At 41.0% G+C, this 25950-nt stretch overlaps 1 protein-coding gene and 1 pseudogene across 1 annotated transcript; both read right to left on the reverse strand.

Annotated features, from left to right (window-relative positions):
• Positions 1-13090: 13090 nt before the first annotated feature.
• LOC130736114 (uncharacterized) lies at positions 13091-14545 on the reverse strand (annotated as a pseudogene).
• Positions 14546-18608: 4063 nt separating this feature from the next.
• LOC130737676 (adenylosuccinate synthetase 2, chloroplastic-like) lies at positions 18609-22125 on the reverse strand. The gene is made up of 4 exons (XM_057589501.1): positions 21670-22125; positions 20749-21549; positions 20231-20542; positions 18609-19046 (listed from the first exon to the last, which is right to left on the reverse strand). The coding sequence occupies exons 1-4, from the start codon at positions 21937-21939 to the stop codon at positions 18876-18878; spliced, it is 1554 nt and encodes a 517-aa protein (XP_057445484.1). The 5' UTR covers positions 21940-22125; the 3' UTR covers positions 18609-18875.
• Positions 22126-25950: the final 3825 nt, after the last annotated feature.

The following is a 25950-nucleotide window of genomic DNA, read 5'->3' on the forward strand; positions in this document are numbered from 1 at the left end:
TGTCCGCAATCTGGTGACGAGAGGGAACATGAAGAACACGCGCCTGACCACGGGCGACCTTCTCTCGAACAAAGTGAATGTCCATCTCAATATGTTTAGTGCGCTGATGCTGGACTGGATTACCGGATAGGTAGATAGCATTGACATTGTCACAGTACACCAAAGTAGCCTGAGAAAGAGGGAAGTGAAGCTCCAAAAGCAGGTTACGTAGCCAACACGATTCAGAAACCACATTAGCAACGCCCTGGTACTCAGCCTCAGCACTGGACCGGGAAAGAGTGGGTTGTCTCTTGGATGACCAGGAGATGAGGTTGTCACCCTGAAACACACAGTAGCCAGAAGTAGACCGACGTGTGTCGGGACATCCACCCCAATCAGCATCGGTGTAGGAAATAAGCTTCTCGATAGGAGAAGGATAAAGATTCAATCCAAACTGTAAGGTGCCCTGAACATAACGCAGGATGCGCTTCAGTGCAAGCATATGCTCTGTGCGGGGGGCATGCATGTAAGACCCAAGATTTTAAGCTTAGGATCAGTGGAAGAGATTTCCATTTACGATTAGGGTTGATGTATTGTGAAGGGAAACCTGAACTAGAGTTTACCAAATGAAATAAATTTATGAAGGAGAAAGTTCAGGAAAATTCAAAGGATTACATCATGATCGATAAAAGTTATAATACGATCGTTATACGCTTAACCTAGGTCAGAAACCCTAGTATATAGCTAATTTTCACTTTTAGGCACGACGGAAGTTAATTCCAAAAATCTTCAGAGAAATGTTAGAACTTCTCTTTTTCCATATATCACAATCGTTTCGAGGCGAAACTCTAGGATCTACGAACGTCCGATTCCAATCATCGGAAGTTTGCCGAAACCGAAACCCTGGTATTTCAAAACCCTAGAATCACCCGACTATGGGGACTTTATCTATTCAGAGCTTCAAATAAATATTCTACACGCGTACACCCATTTCTCTTGATGATTTCAATCTTTCTTCCGAAGGAAGTTTTCTATTCCGACATTCGATGCAAAAAGCAACTTATCGGGTAAAATAGTTTTATACCGACTATGCTTTAGTTGCCAAAAATACAAAGAGACCTCATTTTAGTTTTGGAATTCTTTCGCCAAAACCTATCTTAGAATTCACGGAGAATGACGCCGGAAAAATCAGATTCGCGAAACTTTCATTTTACCGCGTTTTGCCAACCTCTATATATAGCCAAGAAATGAGAAAAAAACAAATATCTTACCCATTTCATCCAAGGAGGCCGCGAGTTTGAGAGGAGAGGAGGAGAAGAAGATTTTGTTCAATCCTTGCTTGATCGTTGATTAATCAGTTGCTGCTTCAAGGTTTCGAGGTATAGTCGCTAATCCTTACCTCTGATCGCTTTTTCCATAGCTTTTCTGTAGAGTTTTCTGAGTGGATAGTTTATGGGTTTTTGCAAAACTATCCTGAATCTTTCATTTCTGATTCTAAACCTCTTCTATATGTGCCCAAGATCACTTCTGCCGGATTAGATTTTCCGTTATGTCGCCGGAATTCCGCCGGAATCAATTTTAGCCTTAAATACCCATTTTTGGAGTTTTTGAGGTAAAGCTTCAACCTTTAGGCTGAAAACTATCGCCTTAGCTTAGTGCTAGTAGGATTAGTTGTCATAAACGTCGTTGGTGACGTCCCTGCAAAATTTTATTTTTGGGATTTCAGTTTTGAAAATCCTAAGTTAAAAATCATGACCAAAATACCCCTGCAACAGTTTTTGATCCGATAATTTTTCCGAGTTCAGAATACCCTTAGTTACGGCTTATGAAAGCATAGGAACCAAGTTTGATCGAAGAAAAATCGAACCCCACAATTAACCAAAGTGGCCGAGCCCTATTAGGGGGGAGGAGGAAAATTTCCTTTTCCGAAAACTTGTCCTTTCGCGCTAGATTATCGTACCTCGGAGTATGTATTGCTTCGTGTAACCTTAGTAAGTATTGATAGTTTAGTTTCCGATAGATTCTGAGAGTATTTCTGTGACTTTGCTTTAAAGGAACTTTTGAGGAATTTCCTGAGGAGCAACGCTTTGCTTGTGAGGAAGAGTTAGAAGATAATCCTGGAGAATCTGCAGGTGAGGGATTCTCACTGAATCTCTAGTTAATGCTTAGGGTCGATGTTTCGACATTGATTACTGTTTATGCACTGGAATTGTGTGTGATTGGAAAATGTTTTCTGAGGCTTCGGCTGACAATGTAGATGATGCATCTACTGAATGTTTTTGATGAGTGAATGGCATGCTAAGTGCTAATTGGGTAATTTAGGATGTGTGGTGCATGCCTTATATGCTAGGTGCTATGTGGTTATTGCTTAAGATATTGACATATGACATGTTGATTGATTATGATGAGTTAATTCTGCTTTTGCACTATAATCTGAGTTTCTGAACGGTGAGAAAAGCGGGCAGGTCATGCCGATTTTATTTTGAGAGTTTTGAGAAAGCTTGAAAGGACGAATGAGATTCGGGCCTTGTTGTGGTGTTGTATGGATCGAGACATTCTCTGGAGTCATTTGGGGATTAGGAGATCCCGAGAACTTATAGGATTCGCGATAAGACTAAAAGGATAATTATTTTGTAAAGAAAACTCATAAGACATTAAACAACCTCTAAATCTTTAAGTAATGGTAATAATCTCGGAAGGAAGCTTTGGATGCAAATCATAGTTTTGGAAAACGAGAAGTGTCGTCGGATCCCAGCATTGAGAAAGTTGAGGGGCTTCGAGTATGTAGATGTTGTGGTGCTGTTGGAGCAGCGTTTGTTGTTGTGCTGTTGGAGCAGCTATTGTGGTTGTGCTGTTGGAGCAGCTATGTTGTTGGGTGTATCTTCGACTGTGCGGCGCGAATCCGTATGTCCAAACCCGACGGGTTGGGCCGATTCGGCAATAATTGTTGACACGCGCGAATCCGTATGTTCAATCCGATGGATTGGATCGATTCGGCGGTAGTCACTCAGGCACGCGTGAGTCCGTATGTTCAATCAGAGGGATTGGATCGATTCAGCGATTGCCATTTTACCTCGCGTGAATCCGTATGTTCAATCCGAGGGATTGGATCGATTCAGCGACAACTTTTCGACACGCGCGAATCCGTATATTCAATCCGATGGATTGGATCGATTCGGCGGTAGTCACTCAGGCACGCGTGAGTCCGTATGTTCAATCAGAGGGATTGGATCGATTCAGCGATTTCCATTTTACCTCGCGTGAATCCGTATGTTCAATCCGAGGGATTGGATCGATTCAGCGACAACTTTTCGACACGCGCGAATCCGTATATTCAATCCGATGGATTGGATCGATTCGGCGGTAGTCACTCACGCACGCGTGAGTCCGTATGTTCAATCAGAGGGATTGGATCGATTCAGCGATTGCCATTTTACCTCGCGTGAATCCGTATGTTCAATCCGAGGGATTGGATCGATTCAGCGATAACCTTTCGACTCGCGCGGATCCGTATGTTCAATCCGATGGATTGGATCGATTCGGCGATAGTCATTGGACACGCGCAATGTCCGTATGTTCGACTCTTTTGAGTGAACCGACTTGGCGTTGTCATTTGTTGCGTGTGCGAGTCCGTATGTTCATCCCGATGGGTTGGATCGACTCGACATGCCTAATTGTGGGAGTTGCGTGTGCGAGTCCGTATGTTCAACCCAGGGGGTTGGATCGACTCGACATGCCTAATTGTGGGAGTTGCGTGTGCGAGTCCGTATGTTCAACCCAGGGGGTTGGATCGACTCGACATGCCTAATTGTGGGAGTTGCGTGTGCGAGTCCGTATGTTCAACCCAAGGGGTTGGATCGACTTGACATGCCTAATTGTTGGGCTATCCTGGGGATAAGTCCGGGAAACCGGTAGTTTCCGAGTATGTGATACTCTTTGCTTGTTGAGCAGTTGTGACCATCGGATTGAGATGAGTCGGATGATCCGGAGATCATCATGAGTTACTATGTTGATGTGAAGAAGTGTCTTTTGTCGCAGAAATCGACTTTACCTTAGGGTAAGCTTTTAGAGACTTTAATTTACCTAGAACACGTGGCGACGTGTCGAGTGAGAGTCGGAGACGTTGTTTGACTAATCATCCTGCATTCATGCATACTGATTTAGTTGTCGAGTGTGATTGTTATTTGTTAATCCTATTTGGAACATGTTAATTGTTATTATTGCTGTTAAGTTCATTATGGAATATGCAACCCTAGGATGTTATCCCTAGCTATAAGCCTAAGTGGCTATTCTCTTATCTATATCTATTAGTGCTATTATTTATGTAATTCTTTGGAGTTGACCCTCGCGTCTTCTGTGTGTGCTTTGGCGGACTGGTTCACGACGGTTCACCCTTCGGGGGAAACTAGAGTTGGGATGCTGGAACAGGAGCGCATCGCGATAGCGAGCGGAGGACGGATGGTGTACATAGACTAGGTCGTTCTGGATTTCGAATTCGGACGACGATCATGCTAGCATGTAGGTTTTAGTGCTGGTGTGAGCTCCTCGAGATGGGATTAGTGTAGGAGTAGAGTCTTAGCTCTGAACATTATTTGTTTCATTCGGGACAGGGTAGTTTCCCACCTATAGCTTGTTGTGTGGTTTCTTTACGGGAATCACAGAGAGTTGGTTGGACTTAGGAGGTCTTGTTTCAGGCCGATGAGCCAGCTTATTCTCAGTTTTTGAGGGATAGTGTTGCGGACACTTACCTTTAGATTTGGTTTGTACATTTTGCCTTCGGGCGCTACACTTTTCTTTCCGTCACTGGAGGTTACTCGTGACGAGGTTGTTACTTATAGCGGGGGCTGTTTATATATTGTATATTAGCTCTATTACTTTTCGCTTTTGGGTTTTATTTAATTCAGTCTTGTCTTAGTTATTATCGAAAAAAAAATATTTCACGTTTTTCCGCATTAAGTTTACTTTTGGTTACTAAAGTGACGCCACCGAAATCGGGGTGTTACATTGTGGTATCAGAGCACGGTCGAGTCTTTCGGGAGTTGTTGGGGAATAGGTCTTCTGTGCTAGGTTGTGTGACTCTGCAAAGAGTAAAAAAATTGATTGTCTGCCAAGCGATTTTTCGCTTAGAATTGATTGAAGTTATTGCTTAATCATATTGTATAGTTATGGAAAAGCTATCTTATGATTAGTACTAACTGTTGGTTTAACTAAACCGAACGATGATAACCTTCTAACCATTCTTTCTCATTTCAGTATAATATGTTCCATTAATCGCGTAGCGTGTGCAAGCACACCTATCTTACTTATACTGTTTGAGCTTTGACCTTATAGTTATTACGCCTATTAATACCTTATTTGACCGTAGCTCGTATTTTAGCTATAGAAGTTATACGAGGTTTAGAATGACACGCTAAGCTTAGAAAGTAGTCTTCTACCGATGCGTTTAAAAGGAAGCTAGAAGCTGAAGAATGAATCTCATAGAGATTTCTTATGGATAGTTTACGTATGATGTCGAGGGCGTGTAGTTCCGTAGCGGAATCGTTGGGGATGTGAGGTCAGGATAATTGTGACTATTGGATGATAGGAACTCATTGACTGTTCCAGTGGGTTTTTCTAAATTTCACCTTCGATGTATTAGGCTTGATCAACTTAATATTGAGGGGGTGATATTCGGAATCAGAGCTGGCTATGGACTTTGATAGAAGGATTGGTAAGATTAACTTGATTGGATCGAGGATTAGTCGAGTTGGGAGGAAAAAGTTCGCATTAAGTATAAGTTCTCTTGCGAAGGAGATATAGTTTGAAGAAATGGATATTCATTTAGGAAGCATTGAAGAATTAACGGACATTAGAGGTCCAAACTTGGTGAAGGTTCAGGTTTTAAGTCTATGAACTGTTGTCTTAAGTTTCTAGGACTCGAAGTTGGTTAGAATTTGATAGAGAGATTAAGAAGTTGATTGACGAGATGGTGATCAAGTTACAGAAAAGGGAGGTGTTAGTATTAAGATGAACACTTGAGGTTGTCATATTTGGACAAGTTGCTTAAAGTCTAAGAGTGAATGAAACTTGTTATGGATTTTGGTGATACGAGCTAGAGATTATCGAGTGAATTTTGCTAAGTGGAATGAGAATCTTAGGGTAAAGATTGACTTCAGAAGCTGGAGATCATATTCGAGTAAGAGTTTTAGCGGTGTTATCATTGATGATTGTAGTTAAACCTCGGCAAGTTGAAAGATGATATGTCTGTTGAGACGCCGTTGGTCAACATTGGGACTAGAAGAGTGAAACAATCGAAGGGAAAGCAGAGTGTTTTAGTGAAAATTATTTGGAATAAAGACACGGACGGTGTTGTGTGAGAGTTAGAGGAAAAGATCAAGGAATAATATCCAGAACTATTACTGACCCTTAAGTTTCGAGGACGAAACTTTCTTTTTGGAGGGTAGTAATGTAAGACCCAAGATTTTAAGCTTAGGATCAGTGGAAGAGATTTCCATTTACGATTAGGGTTGATGTATTGTGAAGGGAAACCTGAACTAGAGTTTACCAAATGAAATAAATTTATGAAGGAGAAAGTTCAGGAAAAGTCAAAGGATTACATCATGATCGATAAAAGTTATAATACGATCGTTATACGCTTAACCTAGGTCAGAAACCCTAGTATATAGCTAATTTTCACTTTTAGGCACGACGGAAGTTAATTCCAAAAATCTTCAGAGAAATGTTAGAACTTCTCTTTTTCCATATATCACAATCGTTTCGAGGCGAAACTCTAGGATCTACGAACGTCCGATTCCAATCATCGGAAGTTTGCCGAAACCGAAACCCTGGTATTTCAAAACCCTAGAATCACCCGACTATGGGGACTTTATCTATTCAGAGCTTCAAATGAATATTCTACACGCGTACACCCATTTCTCTTGATGATTTCAATCTTTCTTCCGAAGGAAGTTTTCTATTCCGACATTCGATGCAAAAAGCAACTTATCGGGTAAAATAGTTTTATACCGACTATGCTTTAGTTGCAAAAATACAAAGAGACCTCATTTTAGTTTTGGAATTCTTTCGCCAAAACCTATCTTAGAATTCACGGAGAATGACGCCGGAAAAATCAGATTCGCGAAACTTTCATTTTACCGCGTTTTGCCAACCTCTATATATAGCCAAGAAATGAGAAAAAAACAAATATCTTACCCATTTCATCCAAGGAGGCCGCGAGTTTGAGAGGAGAGGAGGAGAAGAAGATTTTGTTCAATCCTTGCTTGATCGTTGATTAATCAGTTGCTGCTTCAAGGTTTCGAGGTATAGTCGCTAATCCTTACCTCTGATCGCTTTTTCCATAGCTTTTCTGTAGAGTTTTCTGAGTGGATAGTTTATGGGTTTTTGCAAAACTATCCTGAATCTTTCATTTCTGATTCTAAACCTCTTCTATATGTGCCCAAGATCACTTCTGCCGGATTAGATTTTCCGTTATGTCGCCGGAATTCCGCCGGAATCAATTTTAGCCTTAAATACCCATTTTTGGAGTTTTTGAGGTAAAGCTTCAACCTTTAGGCTGAAAACTATCGCCTTAGCTTAGTGCTAGTAGGATTAGTTGTCATAAACGTCGTTGGTGACGTCCCTGCAAAATTTTATTTTTGGGATTTCAGTTTTGAAAATCCTAAGTTAAAAATCATGACCAAAATACCCCTGCGACAGTTTTTGATCCGATAATTTTTCCGAGTTCAGAATACCCTTAGTTACGGCTTATGAAAGCATAGGAACCAAGTTTGATCGAAGAAAAATCGAACCCCACAATTAACCAAAGTGGCCGAGCCCTATTAGGGGGGAGGAGGAAAATTTCCTTTTCCGAAAACTTGTCCTTTCGCGCTAGATTATCGTACCTCGGAGTATGTATTGCTTCGTGTAACCTTAGTAAGTATTGATAGTTTAGTTTCCGATAGATTCTGAGAGTATTTCTGTGACTTTGCTTTAAAGGAACTTTTGAGGAATTTCCTGAGGAGCAACGCTTTGCTTGTGAGGAAGAGTTAGAAGATAATCCTGGAGAATCTGCAGGTGAGGGATTCTCACTGAATCTCTAGTTAATGCTTAGGGTCGATGTTTCGACATTGATTACTGTTTATGCACTGGAATTGTGTGTGATTGGAAAATGTTTTCTGAGGCTTCGGCTGACAATGTAGATGATGCATCTACTGAATGTTTTTGATGAGTGAATGGCATGCTAAGTGCTAATTGGGTAATTTAGGATGTGTGGTGCATGCCTTATATGCTAGGTGCTATGTGGTTATTGCTTAAGATATTGACATATGACATGTTGATTGATTATGATGAGTTAATTCTGCTTTTGCACTATAATCTGAGTTTCTGAACGGTGAGAAAAGCGGGCAGGTCATGCCGATTTTATTTTGAGAGTTTTGAGAAAGCTTGAAAGGACGAATGAGATTCGGGCCTTGTTGTGGTGTTGTATGGATCGAGACATTCTCTGGAGTCATTTGGGGATTAGGAGATCCCGAGAACTTATAGGATTCGCGATAAGACTAAAAGGATAATTATTTTGTAAAGAAAACTCATAAGACATTAAACAACCTCTAAATCTTTAAGTAATGGTAATAATCTCGGAAGGAAGCTTTGGATGCAAATCATAGTTTTGGAAAACGAGAAGTGTCGTCGGATCCCAGCATTGAGAAAGTTGAGGGGCTTCGAGTATGTAGATGTTGTGGTGCTGTTGGAGCAGCGTTTGTTGTTGTGCTGTTGGAGCAGCTATTGTGGTTGTGCTGTTGGAGCAGCTATGTTGTTGGGTGTATCTTCGACTGTGCGGCGCGAATCCGTATGTCCAAACCCGACGGGTTGGGCCGATTCGGCAATAATTGTTGACACGCGCGAATCCGTATGTTCAATCCGATGGATTGGATCGATTCGGCGGTAGTCACTCAGGCACGCGTGAGTCCGTATGTTCAATCAGAGGGATTGGATCGATTCAGCGATTGCCATTTTACCTCGCGTGAATCCGTATGTTCAATCCGAGGGATTGGATCGATTCAGCGACAACTTTTCGACACGCGCGAATCCGTATATTCAATCCGATGGATTGGATCGATTCGGCGGTAGTCACTCAGGCACGCGTGAGTCCGTATGTTCAATCAGAGGGATTGGATCGATTCAGCGATTTCCATTTTACCTCGCGTGAATCCGTATGTTCAATCCGAGGGATTGGATCGATTCAGCGACAACTTTTCGACACGCGCGAATCCGTATATTCAATCCGATGGATTGGATCGATTCGGCGGTAGTCACTCACGCACGCGTGAGTCCGTATGTTCAATCAGAGGGATTGGATCGATTCAGCGATTGCCATTTTACCTCGCGTGAATCCGTATGTTCAATCCGAGGGATTGGATCGATTCAGCGATAACCTTTCGACTCGCGCGGATCCGTATGTTCAATCCGATGGATTGGATCGATTCGGCGATAGTCATTGGACACGCGCAATGTCCGTATGTTCGACTCTTTTGAGTGAACCGACTTGGCGTTGTCATTTGTTGCGTGTGCGAGTCCGTATGTTCATCCCGATGGGTTGGATCGACTCGACATGCCTAATTGTGGGAGTTGCGTGTGCGAGTCCGTATGTTCAACCCAGGGGGTTGGATCGACTCGACATGCCTAATTGTGGGAGTTGCGTGTGCGAGTCCGTATGTTCAACCCAGGGGGTTGGATCGACTCGACATGCCTAATTGTGGGAGTTGCGTGTGCGAGTCCGTATGTTCAACCCAAGGGGTTGGATCGACTTGACATGCCTAATTGTTGGGCTATCCTGGGGATAAGTCCGGGAAACCGGTAGTTTCCGAGTATGTGATACTCTTTGCTTGTTGAGCAGTTGTGACCATCGGATTGAGATGAGTCGGATGATCCGGAGATCATCATGAGTTACTATGTTGATGTGAAGAAGTGTCTTTTGTCGCAGAAATCGACTTTACCTTAGGGTAAGCTTTTAGAGACTTTAATTTACCTAGAACACGTGGCAACGTGTCGAGTGAGAGTCGGAGACGTTGTTTGACTAATCATCCTGCATTCATGCATACTGATTTAGTTGTCGAGTGTGATTGTTATTTGTTAATCCTATTTGGAACATGTTAATTGTTATTATTGCTGTTAAGTTCATTATGGAATATGCAACCCTAGGATGTTATCCCTAGCTATAAGCCTAAGTGGCTATTCTCTTATCTATAACTATTGGTGCTATTATTTATGTAATTCTTTGGAGTTGACCCTCGCGTCTTCTGTGTGTGCTTTGGCGGACAAACGCCCTTTGTCAGATGTCTTTGGCGGACTGGTTCACGACGGTTCACCCTTCGGGGGAAACTAGAGTTGGGATGCTGGAACAGGAGCGCATCGCGATAGCGAGCGGAGGACGGATGGTGTACATAGACTAGGTCGTTCTGGATTTCGAATTCGGACGACGATCATGCTAGCATGTAGGTTTTAGTGCTGGTGTGAGCTCCTCGAGATGGGATTAGTGTAGGAGTAGAGTCTTAGCTCTGAACATTATTTGTTTCATTCGGGACAGGGTAGTTTCCCACCTATAGCTTTTTGTGTGGTTTCTTTACGGGAATCACAGAGAGTTGGTTGGACTTAGGAGGTCTTGTTTCAGGCCGATGAGCCAGCTTATTCTCAGTTTTTGAGGGATAGTGTTGCGGACACTTACCTTTAGATTTGGTTTGTACATTTTGCCTTCGGGCGCTACACTTTTCTTTCCGTCACTGGAGGTTACTCGTGACGAGGTTGTTACTTATAGCGGGGGCTGTTTATATATTGTATATTAGCTCTATTACTTTTCGCTTTTGGGTTTTATTTAATTCAGTCTTGTCTTAGTTATTATCGAAAAAAAAAATTTCACGTTTTTCCGCATTAAGTTTACTTTTGGTTACTAAAGTGACGCCACCGAAATCGGGGTGTTACAATGCATGTGAAGGCAAACCTGCTGAACGGCATAATAGATGTCTGGACGAGTGAATGTGAGATACTGCAAGGCACCGGCAAGACTCCGATATAAAGTAGGATCATCACACAGAGTACCAGCAGAAGTACTGAGTTTCTGATTGGTATCAACTGGAGTGGTAGAAGGATGGCACGAGGCCATACCAGCTCGAGCAATGATGTCACGTGCATAGGTACTCTGACTGAGAAAAAGTCCACCTGCATGTCTGGTGACGGCAATTCCCAGAAAATAGCTCAACGGTCCCAGATCCTTCATAGCAAACTCGGAGGTGAGAAGAGCCATGATAGATTTGCGAAGGTCATGAGAGGAGCTGATGAGGATGATATCATCAACATAAAGCAGGAGGTAAGCCATGTCAGAGCCTCGTCTGTAAATGAAAAGGGAGTGATCAGAGGTGCTGTGCTGAAAACCAATGGTGGAGACATAGTCTGCAAAACGCTGGTACCATGCCCGAGGCGCTTGCTTCAACCCGTAAAGAGATTTCCGCAAGCGGCAAACATAGTCAGAATGATTGGGGTCACGGAAACCCAAGGGCTGATGCATGTAGACCGTCTCATGCAGATCACCATGGAGGAAGGCATTCTGAACATCTAACTAGTGAATAGGCCAAGACCTGGAAAGGGCAATGGTGAGAACTGTGCGAATGGTCGCCGGTTTCACCACAGGACTGAAAGTCTCATCACAATCCACACCTGCAATCTGTGACCTGCCATCACCTACAAGACGAGCTTTGTAACGCTCAAAACAACCATTAGCTTTCGTCTTATGACGAAAAATCCACATGCAGCGAATAATATTGACATCACAAGGTCGAGGAACCAAATCCCAAGTATTATTTCTAATGAGAGCATCAAATTCAGACTGCATGGCGGATTTCCAATTAGGGTCTGAAAGAGCTAGCTTAGGATTTTTGGGAAGAGGTGAGATGGTGGGATCATCAATGGTAACAGAAAGGTTAAAGAGCTTTCTGGGTTTGTAGATACCACGCATACTGCGAGTGGCCATGGTGCGAATAGGAGGGGCAGGCGGAGGTGGGGATTGAGGTGTAGAAGATGAGGGGGAGGAATCTGAAGGAGAGGATGAGGAGGCCGTGGATGTGGGTGGTGTAGTCGTGGCTGAAGGGGCTACAGGTGTAGGCTGAAGGTCTGGTGAAGGAGTTTGAGTAGTCCAACGGTGGATAACAGAGGGATGAATATCATCCGAGAGCCACTCATAGGTAGAGGAAGGTGTGGGAGTCAGGTTAGCAAAGGGAAACTGAGTCTCATCAAAGATGACATGTCGGGAAATAATGACCTTTCTGTGCGACAAATCAAAACACTTATAACCTCTGTGATGAAGGGGGTACCCTAAGAAGACACACGGGGTGGAACGCGGTTGTAATTTGTTAATGGTAGTGGATGGAACCAATGGATAACAAAGACAACCAAAGACGCGAAGATGTGTGTAAGATGGGTCACGACGATACAGAAGTTGAGTGGGAGAGAGATTGGACAGATTTTTGCGAGGAATAATGTTGAGTAGATAGGTAGCCATTTGAAGAGCATGATGCCAAAAGGACGGAGGAACAGACGCATGAGCGAGAAGAGTGCGAATCATGTTGTTAATAGTGCGTATTTTGCGTTCCGCCTTGCCATTTTGAGATGATGTATGTGGGCAGGAGAAACGGAAAATAAGACCACTAGCAGCACAATAATCATGAAAAGATTTGTTATCAAATTCCCGCCCATTATCACATTGAAGACATTTTATAGTTTGGGAAAAATGCGTGCGGATTTGATTTGACAGAGAGGTGAACATTTCAAAAACCTGAGATTTATTACTTAAAGGAAACGTCCACAAGAAATCCGTGAAATCATCCAAGAATAAAACATAAAAGCGATGACCAGCGGACGATAAAACAGGAGAAGTCCATAGATCACTGTGTAAAATGTCAAAAGGCATCACAGTAACATTATTAGAAGAAACAAATGGCAACCTAACATGTTTGCCAAACACACAAGACTCACAAACTGGACTAGAGTTCAAATGCTCATAACTAATGAACTTATTACTACGTAGAGACTGCAAGGCAGAAGAACTGGGATGACCAAGACAACTGTGCCAGAGACTCTGAGCTAGACCAGCAAACGGAAAAGACGGAGTGACTGGGTATAGGTCGCCAGGACTATTACATCTCATGAGTGGAATCCCCGTCTGAAAATCAATAACCGAAAAACCATATGGGTCAAAACAAACAGAAACATTGTTATCAGTAGTGAGTTGTCGCACAGAAATTAAGTTTTTAACAATTTGTGGTGTGTGCAAGACATGGGAAAGGGACAAAGGCTTGGTTTTATAAGAGGTAGGTAGGGTGGTGTGGCCAGAACCCTGAATTGGAATACCCTGTCCGCTACCAACATACAGTTTCTGATTAAGATGACTCAAATTAGAATAAGACGTGAGATTACCTGGTGATGCTGCTACATGAGATGATGCTCCAGTGTCCATGTACTAGGTGCTATCTGGAGGAGCAAGCGTCATGGTGTGCATGGCAGTGGCAAGATCAGTGGGCACGGAGGAGGCCGAAGCAGCATAAGCCTGAGGACGCGGGCCCAGAATGCCAGGTTGCCGAGGAGGAGCAGAAGGACGAGTCCACTGAGAAGTAGGATATGGGCACGGAGGCATGGCCCATGGAGGTGGAGCCCATCCCCAATGCTGGTAGGGGAAGTACGGTTGCTGAGGAGGCATCGGAGGAGAGGAGCCCTGAGAGGTGCCACGGCGGGATCCTCCACCGTTTCCACGACTCCCACCACGACCCTTAGAGTTGTGGGATCGTGAACGGTTGGAGGTCCGGCGATCAGAACTCTAAGAAGAGGCATCAGAAGAATGCGGCTGAGTAGCAACATAGGCAGCATGAGACTCAGTGGGTTTCATCTTAGCCATACTGGCTTCCTCTAAGGTGAGCATGGAGCGAGCCTGATGAAAGGAGGGGAGCGGATTGCTCTGACGGATCAAAGTAGCAATACCCCTGTATGCATCGGTGAGGCCGGAGATGAGCTGCAGAACCAGACGGTGATTGTTCACAGGAGCACCGACATCACGAAGCTGGTCAGAAAGCGTCTTCAGACGCTGGCAGTAGGCAGCGACGGTCGGGAATGCCTCCATGCGAACAGTAGAGAACTCCTGCTCGAGGGTGACTGCACGAGCGTTCTGATTGTCCTGAAACAGATCCGCTAGATGCGTCCAAGCAGTAAAGGCAGTGGAGCCAGGCTCCATGATAGTAGTCATCAGGTCAACAGAGATGGTGGAATAAATCCACTGAAGGACCGTAGCATCCAAAGTGGCCCACTGCTCATAGGCAGGATCAGTCACTGGTGGAGGTGGTTTGTCAGCAGTAGGGACAATGTGATGCAAAACTCGGTGAGAACGAGCATGAATGCGGAACAGCTCCGCCCAGGTGCCATAGCGGTCAGTCTCCACGTCAAGAATAATAGGAATGTTATTCCTAATATTCGAAACGGCTGAGCCGGGTGAAAATCTGATTTGGCCGGCGGGGCCGGAGGAGGAGCTGCGGAGGTAACCACCGGAGGAGTGGAGGAAGCATCGATGGAAGTGGAATCAGCCATGAGAATCAGCAGAAAAAATTAATAAGATTTTTTTTTGTTTTTTTTTTGTTTTTTTTTTTTAACTGCTGAAGATGAACCGAGCGGTCTGGCCGGATCAGGGCGAACCGCACGGTCTGGGGCGCTGGGGCACTGATCCGGGTCGGGTTGGACTGTTTGGTTGGAGCCCGGATCTGCTGCACGTTGAAGACAGATGGGAGCGTGCTCTGGCGGCGCGGCAGGCCAGCGACTGGGGGCGACGGCGGCGAGCAAGGGCGGCGGTCGATGAGCCGAGGGCTGGCGGCGGCGCGGCTGTGGGCGGCGGAGGGAGGTAGCGAGCTGGAAGAAGAACCCAAAGAGGATGACAGAGGCAGCGGCGGAGCGTGGCTGGGAGGCACGCGGGAGCGGCGGCGGCGGCCTGGTGTGGCAGGGGCGGCTGCGGCTCGTGGAAAGGAAGGATGGAAGAAGGCTGGTGAGGGGAGAAAAAGAAAATAGGAAAGGGAAGAGCGGGGTTGGGCGGAAGCAAGGTAGGGGGAGAGGGGCGCTGCGGCGGCGACGTGCGGCGGCGGCGCAGGAGCCTGTGTGCGGAGGCGGTGCAAAAGGAGAAAGGTGGCACGGCCGTCAACGCAAGGAGGCTAGGGTTTGGATCAGAGAAAGACTCGTGATACCATGTAAGATTATGGAAATAATTGGGTACCTTTCTCATTGATAGTAATTCAATATATATACAAAAATGAATAGGTTAAAGTCAAACTAATGCCTAATATGATTAGCATGATTACAGCATAATTACAGGAAGAATAGTCATAACATTCCTATTCTATCAGTTGGATCTGGCAATTCTGGCATGGAGATTTCATTATATTTGGCCAATTCTGTGCAAGTTCATTTTCTTATGATAATGCAGGAGAGTTGTTAAAGCTCAGAACTGCAAGATCCGCACCACCTTTACCCAGATTCAAAACCCAAATCCAACCAAAGTTCCTTCCTTTTTTACAGAAACCAACCATCATCTCCCAAGCTTCTCGCACCTCTGCAAAGTTTTGATTTTTAGGATTTCTGAGTTTTTATCTTTTGTGGGTTCTTGTTCAAGAGGGAAAACGGTGGAAGAAAGAATGATAATGACGAAGATGAAATGTTAAAAATTGTATATTGAAGTTTATTGTGAGTTGAAGCTTCTGGATTTTTTCGTGAGTTGAAGCTTTTGGAATATGGGGGAATTTTTTTGTTAAAGGTTATCTGGAGTTAAAGCTTTTGAAATTTGGGGAAAACTTGCTAGTTGAAGGTTGTCGTGGAAGATCTAGGTTCTATGAATGTTTGATAGAGTTGAAGGCAAATAAATCGAGTAATGATTTATACACACCTTACTTTCTCTTCCATCTCATTTCCACACATTTTTCTTTCTATCTCTCTCTGCATTTCTTGTCACATCACATATCATATCACTCATTACTCTCATTTCTCTTCTTATTCAAGCAAGGTGGAGGTGGAAAAGGTATGTGTACAAAACATTATTCGGCAAATAATGAAAGCAGTTGAAGATGAAGCGTGAGATGAAGATGCGAGTGAGTGGTAGTGTTTCAGATTCTAATTTGGGTTTAATTTTGTTTTAAAATAGTTTAGTTTAGGTTAGGTTAATTAGTGGGTTTTAAAGGGTTGAATTAAGATTATGAAGTTTTAATTTAAATGAAAAAAAAAATCCACATCACCTCATTAATTGACGTGGAAGAGTCACGTCAGCTCGCCGTGACATGTGGCCACGGTGGTCAGCGCCACCATTCCCGCAAGGACCAAAACCAACCATTTTCTTTATGTTTAGGGGCATATCTCAGCTTTTACTCCGACGAGGGACGAAAACCAACTCTCACTAATAGTCCAGGGACGAAAAACATATTTAAACCTCTTTTTTATGGTGGAAGCCTCTTAATTTATGCAAATGATGGATGTGGTTTTTCATTATTCTAAGTGTAGGTTTATCTAGCTTTACACATTAAAGTTTGAATTTCTCGTCACTTGAGATTTATGGAGCATTCTATCAACAACTTTGATTTGAAAAAGATGCACATTGAATTAAAATTCACCTGATACCATGGGGAAGTCATCCTTGCTTTTATCTACTCAGCTTCTTTGTTCTTAAATGCTGCAATTACCTTTGTTAGATACAAGATGAGTGGTCAGGGCAGAGAAAAAGTAACGTAGTTTGCTAAGGAAGACAGTTCTTACTCCTTTGAAGAACCTAGCATGGCTTTGAGCTTATTAGTAATGAGATCAGTAAATAGGACTGCAATGTTAATGATGATAAATAATAAAATTAACAACATCCTGTTTATTTGTCAGTGTTGATTTTTGCATTTCAGATGCTTGAATAATTGAGTTTTTGTACAAGATTTTGCCTTCACTTTCCTTCCTTTTTAAAGATGTATTTTATGGGTATGACTAAGTAGAACATATAGGAAAACTTGCTAAATCATATGATATAATATCATGGGTGTGCTTTGTATCAGATCCTTGATTGATGAACTTTGAGGGGGAGACATAAAAATGGTTTATAGATAAAAAGAACTTCATCTCATATTACCTTCATGTTTATAATTATGACTTATGATATCTACATGATACCTCTAAAAGTCTTTCTATTAACTTACAAGGTTTTTCTCTCAATTGGAAAACATCTAACAAACTTAATAAGAAAAACGTTTTAAAGACAATGGGCATATTGTAACTCCCCTAGATAGTGAAATTGTCATTCACTCATTCGTCATTACTTTCTATATTCCCAGCCCACTTACTTTTTTATTATTATTTTGTAACGTTAAAAGAAACCGTGGAAACATAAAGAAACCGTAAAAAAAACTGTAAAAAACCGCATCATTGAAGTGTAACGGCTGAAACATAGACGGCCAAAACTCCATTTATATGATATTTTAGATCTTTTCATCTTCCAAACCATTCATTCAACTGAGTATCATAAATTCTATTAGGAACATGCCTTTTGAAGGCAACCTTTGTTTTTGTTACAGAAATTTAGGATGCTTAGGTACAAAATTCTGTCATGCTCCACTGGATGATTTCAAAACAACTTAAACCTCACACAAAGACAATAACTTTTGATTAATTTTTTATAAACAGTTGCTAATTACAAAAATCAAACATGGATGAACTATCTCTATAATAATGGTTGCATTAAGTAAATACATGATTATTTTACTTTAACGTGTTAATTCAAGAACATTATTTGTTGCTCTTACGAATTTAAAATATGGATTGTCATGGAATGATGGACAAAATCTGTTTTGACCTTCGAGCTTACTTTTAATTGTAACAAAAATAGAATTAATTAGTTTAAAATTATTTTAAATATTTTTATTAGTATTTAGTTTATATGAGTTAGAGAATTGCATAGGACACAATTAATTACTTTTGATATATAGAGTTTATTTTTTTACAAATATATAGAGTTACTAATAATATTAATAATAGTACTTAGTATTTGAAGTGAGCTATGAGAGAAAGGAGTAGTTGGCTTTCACAACGTGACTCTGAACCAGTTTTCATTGCTTAGCCCTTCAGCGTCTATTCTTAGCACATACATGTTACTTCAATTCCCTGTAATAAACTATTTAATACATAAAAAAATAACAATTTTGGGAGAAAAACGACAAAGGTAAAAAATATTGTAACTAAAAAACAAAAATAAAAACATTCAATACAAAAAACTTTTTCTGTATGTAAAAAAAAGATAAAAAAAAACTTACAAATTTATGATTTCTTATTTACTTATATGTCTAAAAAAATGTGTTCTTTTAACCCGTGAAATATCTTTAAAAAAATACACAAGTTTTAAAAAATCACACAAAACAAAATATGACACGGTTAAAAAATACTAGTAAAAGCATCTCCAATGGTAGTATCTAATGTTAAATACATACTCATATGAGTATCTATTACCATTGGAGTACATATTCAATTCCAACATGATAAAGATGAGTATGTGAGAATATATACTCTACACTAGACTTGAAAAGTGAACTTGTATTTATTACAACCACTTACCATTAATATAATTGTATATAAATAATAAAATATACAAATGTGATGTTGATGGTGGGATCCACTATAGAAACTTTTAAGAGTTGTTGGGTTGAAGTAAAAAGTTAGTAAAATAGTGTAGATGATGTGACATTATGGAAAATTGTAAAAAATAAAGTGTAAATATTTTAGTAAATATGATGAATGTAGATACTCTAAATTACATAAAGTACGTAATCCTCACCAGTATTAGCTGGAATAAAAAAAATAAATGTCACATGTCAACAATAGACTCATTTGAATATGACATCATCACGTCCAGGCCCCACACCAATGTAGTGGATAGGGACACCAACAAGTTCTTCTATCCTTTCCACATACTGCTGTGCAGCTTTTGGAAGGTCAGAATAGTTTCTGATTGATGAAATATCAGATCTCCATCCGGGAAATACTTCATATTCCACCTAAAACATGAAAATAAGAAGTCATCAGAAAATACAACACAAGTTGCAGGGCAACTAAGGACATTTATCATTATCGAAAAGCCTCATTGTCACAACACTTTGGTATACATTAGTACAATAAAATAAATAAAAGCATGCAGTTATGTGATCCATATCTAAATCATTTACACATTACAAAAACATAAAAATTAAACCCCACAACTTACATTAATCAGAAGTTAACCTCCTAAAACGCTAAATCAAAAAACCACAAATCAACACTAAATCTCAACCCCACGAGTTTCATCTTGTTCTCCTTTCCACCCAGGAGTCTTGTTCTTCTCTTTCCTTGAGGGATAAGTTTCACACAATCCTCTCTCGCCCACCCACGATTTCTTATATGCATTGTTCATCTTCATTTCCTTCGCCTTTGTTCCCGCGGCTCATGCGGTTTCTGCGGTCTATTGACTTCTGAGTTCTTGTGCGTTCTGACGAACAAGGATAGTAAAGAACACAAAATGCACAAGAACGCATAAGTCAGGAGAGCGCAGAGCCACGAAAACCACGAAAACAAGGACGAAGGAATGAAGAACAACGCAGACCAAAAATTGTAGTGGGAGAGGAGGGATGGGAACCCTAATCTACCAACGAAAGAGAAGAACCAAAGTCATGGATGGAAAGGAAAGGAGGAGATCTGGAGATGGAACTTGTCGATGTTGGGTATTGGGGGTAATTTCTGATTAATGTAAATAGTGAGTTAATTTTTATGTTTTCCTGATGTGTAATTTATATAAAAAAAAATCCACATTTTTTCATAGGCTAAAAAAATCCTTGTAAGCATGCCACATGCAATTATGCACTCGCCTAACACTCCTACTTCGCTGGAGCTCCACCCTCAGGCGAGGACTATAGGCAAACAGGGTGCAATCGTGGGGACAAGGATCAAAATTTTATGTAGTGAAAGACAAAACACAAGCGAGCATACAAAGACATGGACTAACTTGATGATTAATCCTATATTCATGTATATGCATAGAAAATAGCATAATAACACAAAAAAACTCAGGTTCGATTAATCTCATGATCGTGTCATGATTTACCCAGATAATAATAGCCCAGGTAACCATTAATCACATAATCTACGATTAAGCGATTTTAATCACAATTTTGATAATGGAGTGGAAGCGAAAAAGAGGAAAGTTTACCTTCAATTGCTTAAGAAGATCGAGATCTGCAGGGAATGATTGGATTGGGGTCCCATCATAATGTTTATATGAGACACCCAACTGTATTTTGTCAAGATCTGATAAAACATCCAGCCTGCTCAGATACAATGATGAAAAACCATTGATTTGACAAGAGTACTTTAATGCGACTATATCAAGCCAACCACATCGTTGAGCAAGGCGAGCATGATTGCCCAACTCCTTGGAAACAGAATGGCGTAATTGATAGCGCTCTAAACTCCAATTTTCTGTTGGAAAATGGCCTATACCATATTTAGCTTTGTATGCTTCCTGCAAAGCCAAAAAAATAAAAATAATGAAGCATTCACCCGGGTTAAATATGCCCAAATCTGTTGACGTTGCATTTGTTGAATACACAAAAACAAGAGAGAAAAAAAGGTGAAGTTAAAAAACATTAGAAGCATAGGCTTCTTCATGGGTATGAGTATGACAATTCAATCAAAATAAGAGTCAAGAAATGATAAATATGAACGTACCACCATTTCTGTTGGAGTAGGAGGACCTATACCACACAGAACTTCTGTTGGAAAAGGACCTATACCAAATTTAGGGGTGTATGCTTTCACCACTCCTATTAAATCACCAACTAATCTTGGGGCAATACCAAGACCAGTGCAGATCCCACCTGCTGATGTGCTAGAAGTAGTAACAATGGGATAAGTTCCAAAGTCAATGTCAAACATGGTTGCTTCTTCTCCAACAACCAAAACCTTCTTCTTTTGAGTTATAGCTTCGTTCAAGAGATGCACTGTGTCAGCGATAAAAGGCTCCAACCTCTCAGCATATCTCTTGTATTTTTCAACTTGTTTCTTGAGCATACATGGACCATAGTCAAATTTTTCGACCAGTATTGCCGCATCATAGTCAAAATTTTCGACCATTTTTGCCGCATCTGATAACAAAAGATCGAGCTTCTGAGGAAAAGTATCCATGTGCCTCAAATCGCTTACTCTAATGCCATTACGAATAACCTTGTTGGCATAGCATGGTCCAAGGCCTGCAAGGGCTGAACCAATAAAATAATCACAGAGTTCATTCACTTGTTGGTGGAAGTCAAACAAAAGCGGAGCGCGATCAGATATCAATATCCTTCCCTTGCAAGAGACCCCATTTGACTCGAGGTAGTCAATTTCACTAACTAGGCGTGGCACGTGCACTGCCACTCCATTTCCTATAACACAAATAGTATCTTCATTGAGGATACCGGATGGAATAAGATCAAGGGCAATTTTTTTCCCTTTGAAATTATGAAAGGTTACCGGAATACTAGCTCCACCCTGATGACATATAATAATCACAACTTATCAGTGCAAATTAACATAATTCAATGGAAGAAAAGATTGGAATGTATAAAGCAATAAACCATTAAACCCTAACACAAGGAAAAGTAGCAGAACCTGATAGATGGCAACGATATCGAAGTGCGGGGCTAAGATTTCAACGAGGTTCTCTTTGCCTTCATTGCCCCACTGGCTAGCCAGAACGCCGGAGACCTGGCTGAGAGACTCAATTCGAGCGGCGGCTGTGTGCTTGAGGGCAGGAGGAACAACCGGCTTCGCGGAGCAAACGACGAAGTTTCGACTGGGACGTTGATGGTTGAAGGTGGAGAAGGGGAGTCGAAGTGGAGGGTTGCATATTGCTTGAAAACTCAGCACTGAGATGGTCATTGTTAACAGAGAAAGTGAGAGAGTAAAACAGGATTCACACCAAATAGCTAGGGTTTTGAAGAGGCGGAGGACGGACGGGAGGAATGAGTTAAATACTGACTACGTGGACAATAATATCCTCTCTTCGAATATCTTTGTGCAAGATACGCACTAGTGGAACCTCAGATGACAATGGTACATCTACTGAAAATGTAATTGAAACCATAAATATATTATTTTAAAATTCAACGGTTGTGATAAAATTAAAATTACAGAGCTTCCCTTTCTCTTCTCCCCTCCCCTACCGCCACAGTCCTCTCTTTTCTTTTCCAGTGATGGTAGAAAGAATATGCTTTTTTCTCTGGTTCTGTTTGATTTGACTTATATTGATCAAGAATTATCCCTTAATCAGATTTCCCTATGCAGGGGCAGTTGAATTAGCTGTAGTTGGGGTTTCAACTTCTGTGTTTAATCTAGTGTCCAAAGTGTTCAATGTTCCTTTGCTTAACATTACTACGTCCTTTGTTGCAGAGGAGCAGGCTCTGATTAGCAAGGAGGAAGGTACCAGTCGAACTGGTGAAAATGGTGATTTTTTAACAGAATATTTATCAGTTTTAGTTGGATATCAACTGTTCCTGGACATAGTAGTTGGTTGTAGATTTTCTTGTTCAGATGTATCTACTGAAAATTTTAGTCTGATGTGGGTTTTAATTTCTCAGGCAAGTCCCAAAATAAAAAGCTTCTTTCTTCACTCTTCAGTATGAACTTCTTTAGCACTTGCAGCAACTCTTGGAATTGCTGAAACTGTGGCACTTTCCCTTGGCTCTGGCATCATTATGAATATCATGGGTATACCTGCTGTATGTATAAATTGGCTGATTATTCATCTATCTATCACCTCATATTGTCATTATGTTCATGTTCTAATTTCTTCTGATTTTGCAATGGGCTGGGCAAGACAACCTTTAGCTATCTTGACTAATGTGTAGATGCACTACTACAGAATAGACCTTTTGCCACGCCTCAATTGCCACGGTTATAGGCGGAACCGTGGCAAAAGGTCAGTTACCACGGTGATAAACGGAACCGTGGCAAAAGGGCACAATATTTTATTATTTTTTTAAGGAACCGTGGTAATAGACTAATTTTTTAGAAACCACAACAAAACAATCTGGCTCGTCACTCTCGCGTCTTTGTCTCCCACTCTCAAATTTTTTCTAAGAAGAACCCTAACCCTCTGGATCTGTTCCCTCCCCTCCCTTTTTGTTCACTGCATCACTCGTCCTCTCCCTCTCTTCTCACTGCAAGTAGCATTCTTCTCCCTCTCGCTTGTCAATGGCTCTCTCTCTCTCTCTCTCTCTCTCTCTCCTGCTCCCTCTCGTTCGTCGTCACGTGGCCGTCTCCGTTCTCAGTTCAATTACTGCCGTGGGAGACCCTGATTGAACCTCAAGCTCTCTGGTGAGTTTGTTTTTTTAAAATAAATAATTGTGCTCTGTGTGAGAAAATTTTATCTGGAACTGGAACCTGATCTCCACCACTATGCCCTTCTTTCTTCTCCCTATGTAGCAGAATTCTGAATGGTTTCCTCTTAAAATTTTCTGGACCATTCCACAAGGGGCTGTCCTTGGCATGCCTTGTTTCATGGTTGGCATAGATAGTTGAAGAAGGAATCTTTGAATGAGCTGAGTGCATTTGTAAAGAGGGTGAATCAAATATGCTCTTCTCCTTCGAATTTTTTCCATGTTTGTTCGAAGAACGAAAGCTAAAAGCTGCTTTGAAGTTCTGCCTTGTTTTCTTTTTCTTTTCCATATTAAATATGGTTTTAATATCTAATGTTTTCCTATTCTGCAACTTAAACCATAAAAGTTACTATTAACAATAATTTCAAATTTCAACAAATATACAGCCAACTAATTTCTAGCCAATGCCATAGTGGAATTTTTTTAGTTATGTTTATTGATCTTGAATGAAAGTCAGGACAGTTGGTCTTGAAGGATTGATAGATTCTGTATTATGCAGTAACCTATGGTTAGCTGATGCCTTTGGGTGAGGAGTGCTAAGTATCTATTTTCTTCCTGCTTGTTAGAACTAGTCTTTCATCTTTTATGATGTTCTAGAATATCCATGGCCTACTCTCATGCTTCTAACGTTGTTGCTCTTTTAAAGGTTGCACACCCTGAATGTTGTTTTGCACTAGAATGCTCTTTTTTCAAAATCCTTTGTTTCAAATATGTTAATTTAGCTTGCTGGCTGTGGTTGCGGGAGAGTGTGAACTGGTGCTATTTATGTTGTCATTGCTGCCATGCTTCCTCTTTTTCCATCTGTTTCTAATGGTCGTTTTTTGCTTGCTGTGGGCTGTTTCTCTTCCTATGTGCGACATCTGGATAGTGAAAGATTAGGCTTGGACAGTCCTTTGTGGTAGCTGCAGCGATATAGAGTGCTCTGGCCATAGTTTTCCTCATATTTCCTAGTTGTTTTTATTTTGAGTTGTGTTTGAGGATGAATGTGAGTGTACTACTGGTGAGGAGCTAGCTAACTGTTATTCATTGTAGGGATAATTCCAAGTTATGTTCCTGCGGTGGAGATCGACAGATCTTCTATTGGGATGTTGCGACTGGTCGTGTAATTAGGAAATTTCGAGGCCATAATGGTGAGGTACCTCTTATTCTCAATTTCTCACCTCTCAATACAGCATTTTCATTTCTTAGTACCATTATGTGTAAAATACCAGATCATTTTCTCTTTGACCGAATGGGAGTGATGGATAATGATTTTAGCATAGCAGTTAATAATTAGTTGCTATGATCTTTACCATTCCCTCTTGTTTGAGTGATGTTACTGTTATTGCCTTTAAAAATGAGACTAGTTAGATGCACCCGTTTTTGACCTATATCAATATGCACCTTCAACATAAATTACCTGTTAGGATCCAATTGCAAGGTCTTGAGTCCTACAATGGAAGTATGGGATTTCTAGAGTGAGGTTTATAAGTTCTCTCAAACTACAATGGCTAGCTTTTATGGTATAGTTCTCCCGAGGTTCTTATCAATTCAATACCCCTGTAAATATTTATTACAATCCATGTTTAGTTCGTATTCAATGGTAAAATAAGAGCTCAACATCGTTGAGAGTAATGTTCTTGAGCTCTCAATGATTGTTGTTGTCATTATAATATATGTTGTCCTTGGGACCTTGGATCTAAGTTTGCAATAGTTTGTAGTTTCTGATTGTTAATTTCTTCTGCAGATAAATGGTGTAAAATTCAATGAGTATTCATCTGTTATAGTTTCAGCGGGATATGATCAATCATTGCGTGCTTGGGACTGCAGATCCCACAGCACTGAGCCAATTCAGGTGGATTTCTTCACAATCCAAAACTCTTTTTTCACCTCATTACATTGAATGCGCTCATTAGCTTTCTACTGGTTTATTGATCATGAGTTGTAGTTCATGTGCAGATTATTGACACATTTGGAGACAGTGTGATGTCTGTTCGCTTAACAAAAATTGAAATTATTGGGGGAATTGTTGATGGAACTGTTCGAACATTTGACATTCGTATTGGCAGGTTAGTCGCAATGTAGTTAGAAAAGTTCATGACCTTTTTCTTATCCCGTAATTCATGAACTCATGTTTAAAAAACCATACCAAGTAAATGAGCAACACATACTTGGTGATATTTCATATTGAATTAGATAAACTGCCATTAGATTAGACACTTTTATTGTTGCCATAAAATTTATCTTCATTATGAAATTTAACAAATCATGGCATGCTCCCAAATAATTGTGGGAAACAAGTTGATATACTGTGATTTATATATCTGCATTTTTGGACTACTCTTTGTTGATTCCTGCACATATTCATTTTAAAGCATGTCCTTCATTTGTCTTAAGTAACTTTACTATGTTAATCTTCATCTCACATTTGTCTTAAGTAACTTTACTATGTTTCTGAAAGTAGCATGTAACACAGATAATGCATAGCTAAAGCTATATATTTGTGCTAATTTCAGAGCAAACAGTGCTAGAG

This window comes from Lotus japonicus, chromosome 2 (assembly GCF_012489685.1).
Source record: "Lotus japonicus ecotype B-129 chromosome 2, LjGifu_v1.2".
NCBI lineage: Eukaryota > Viridiplantae > Streptophyta > Magnoliopsida > Fabales > Fabaceae > Lotus > Lotus japonicus.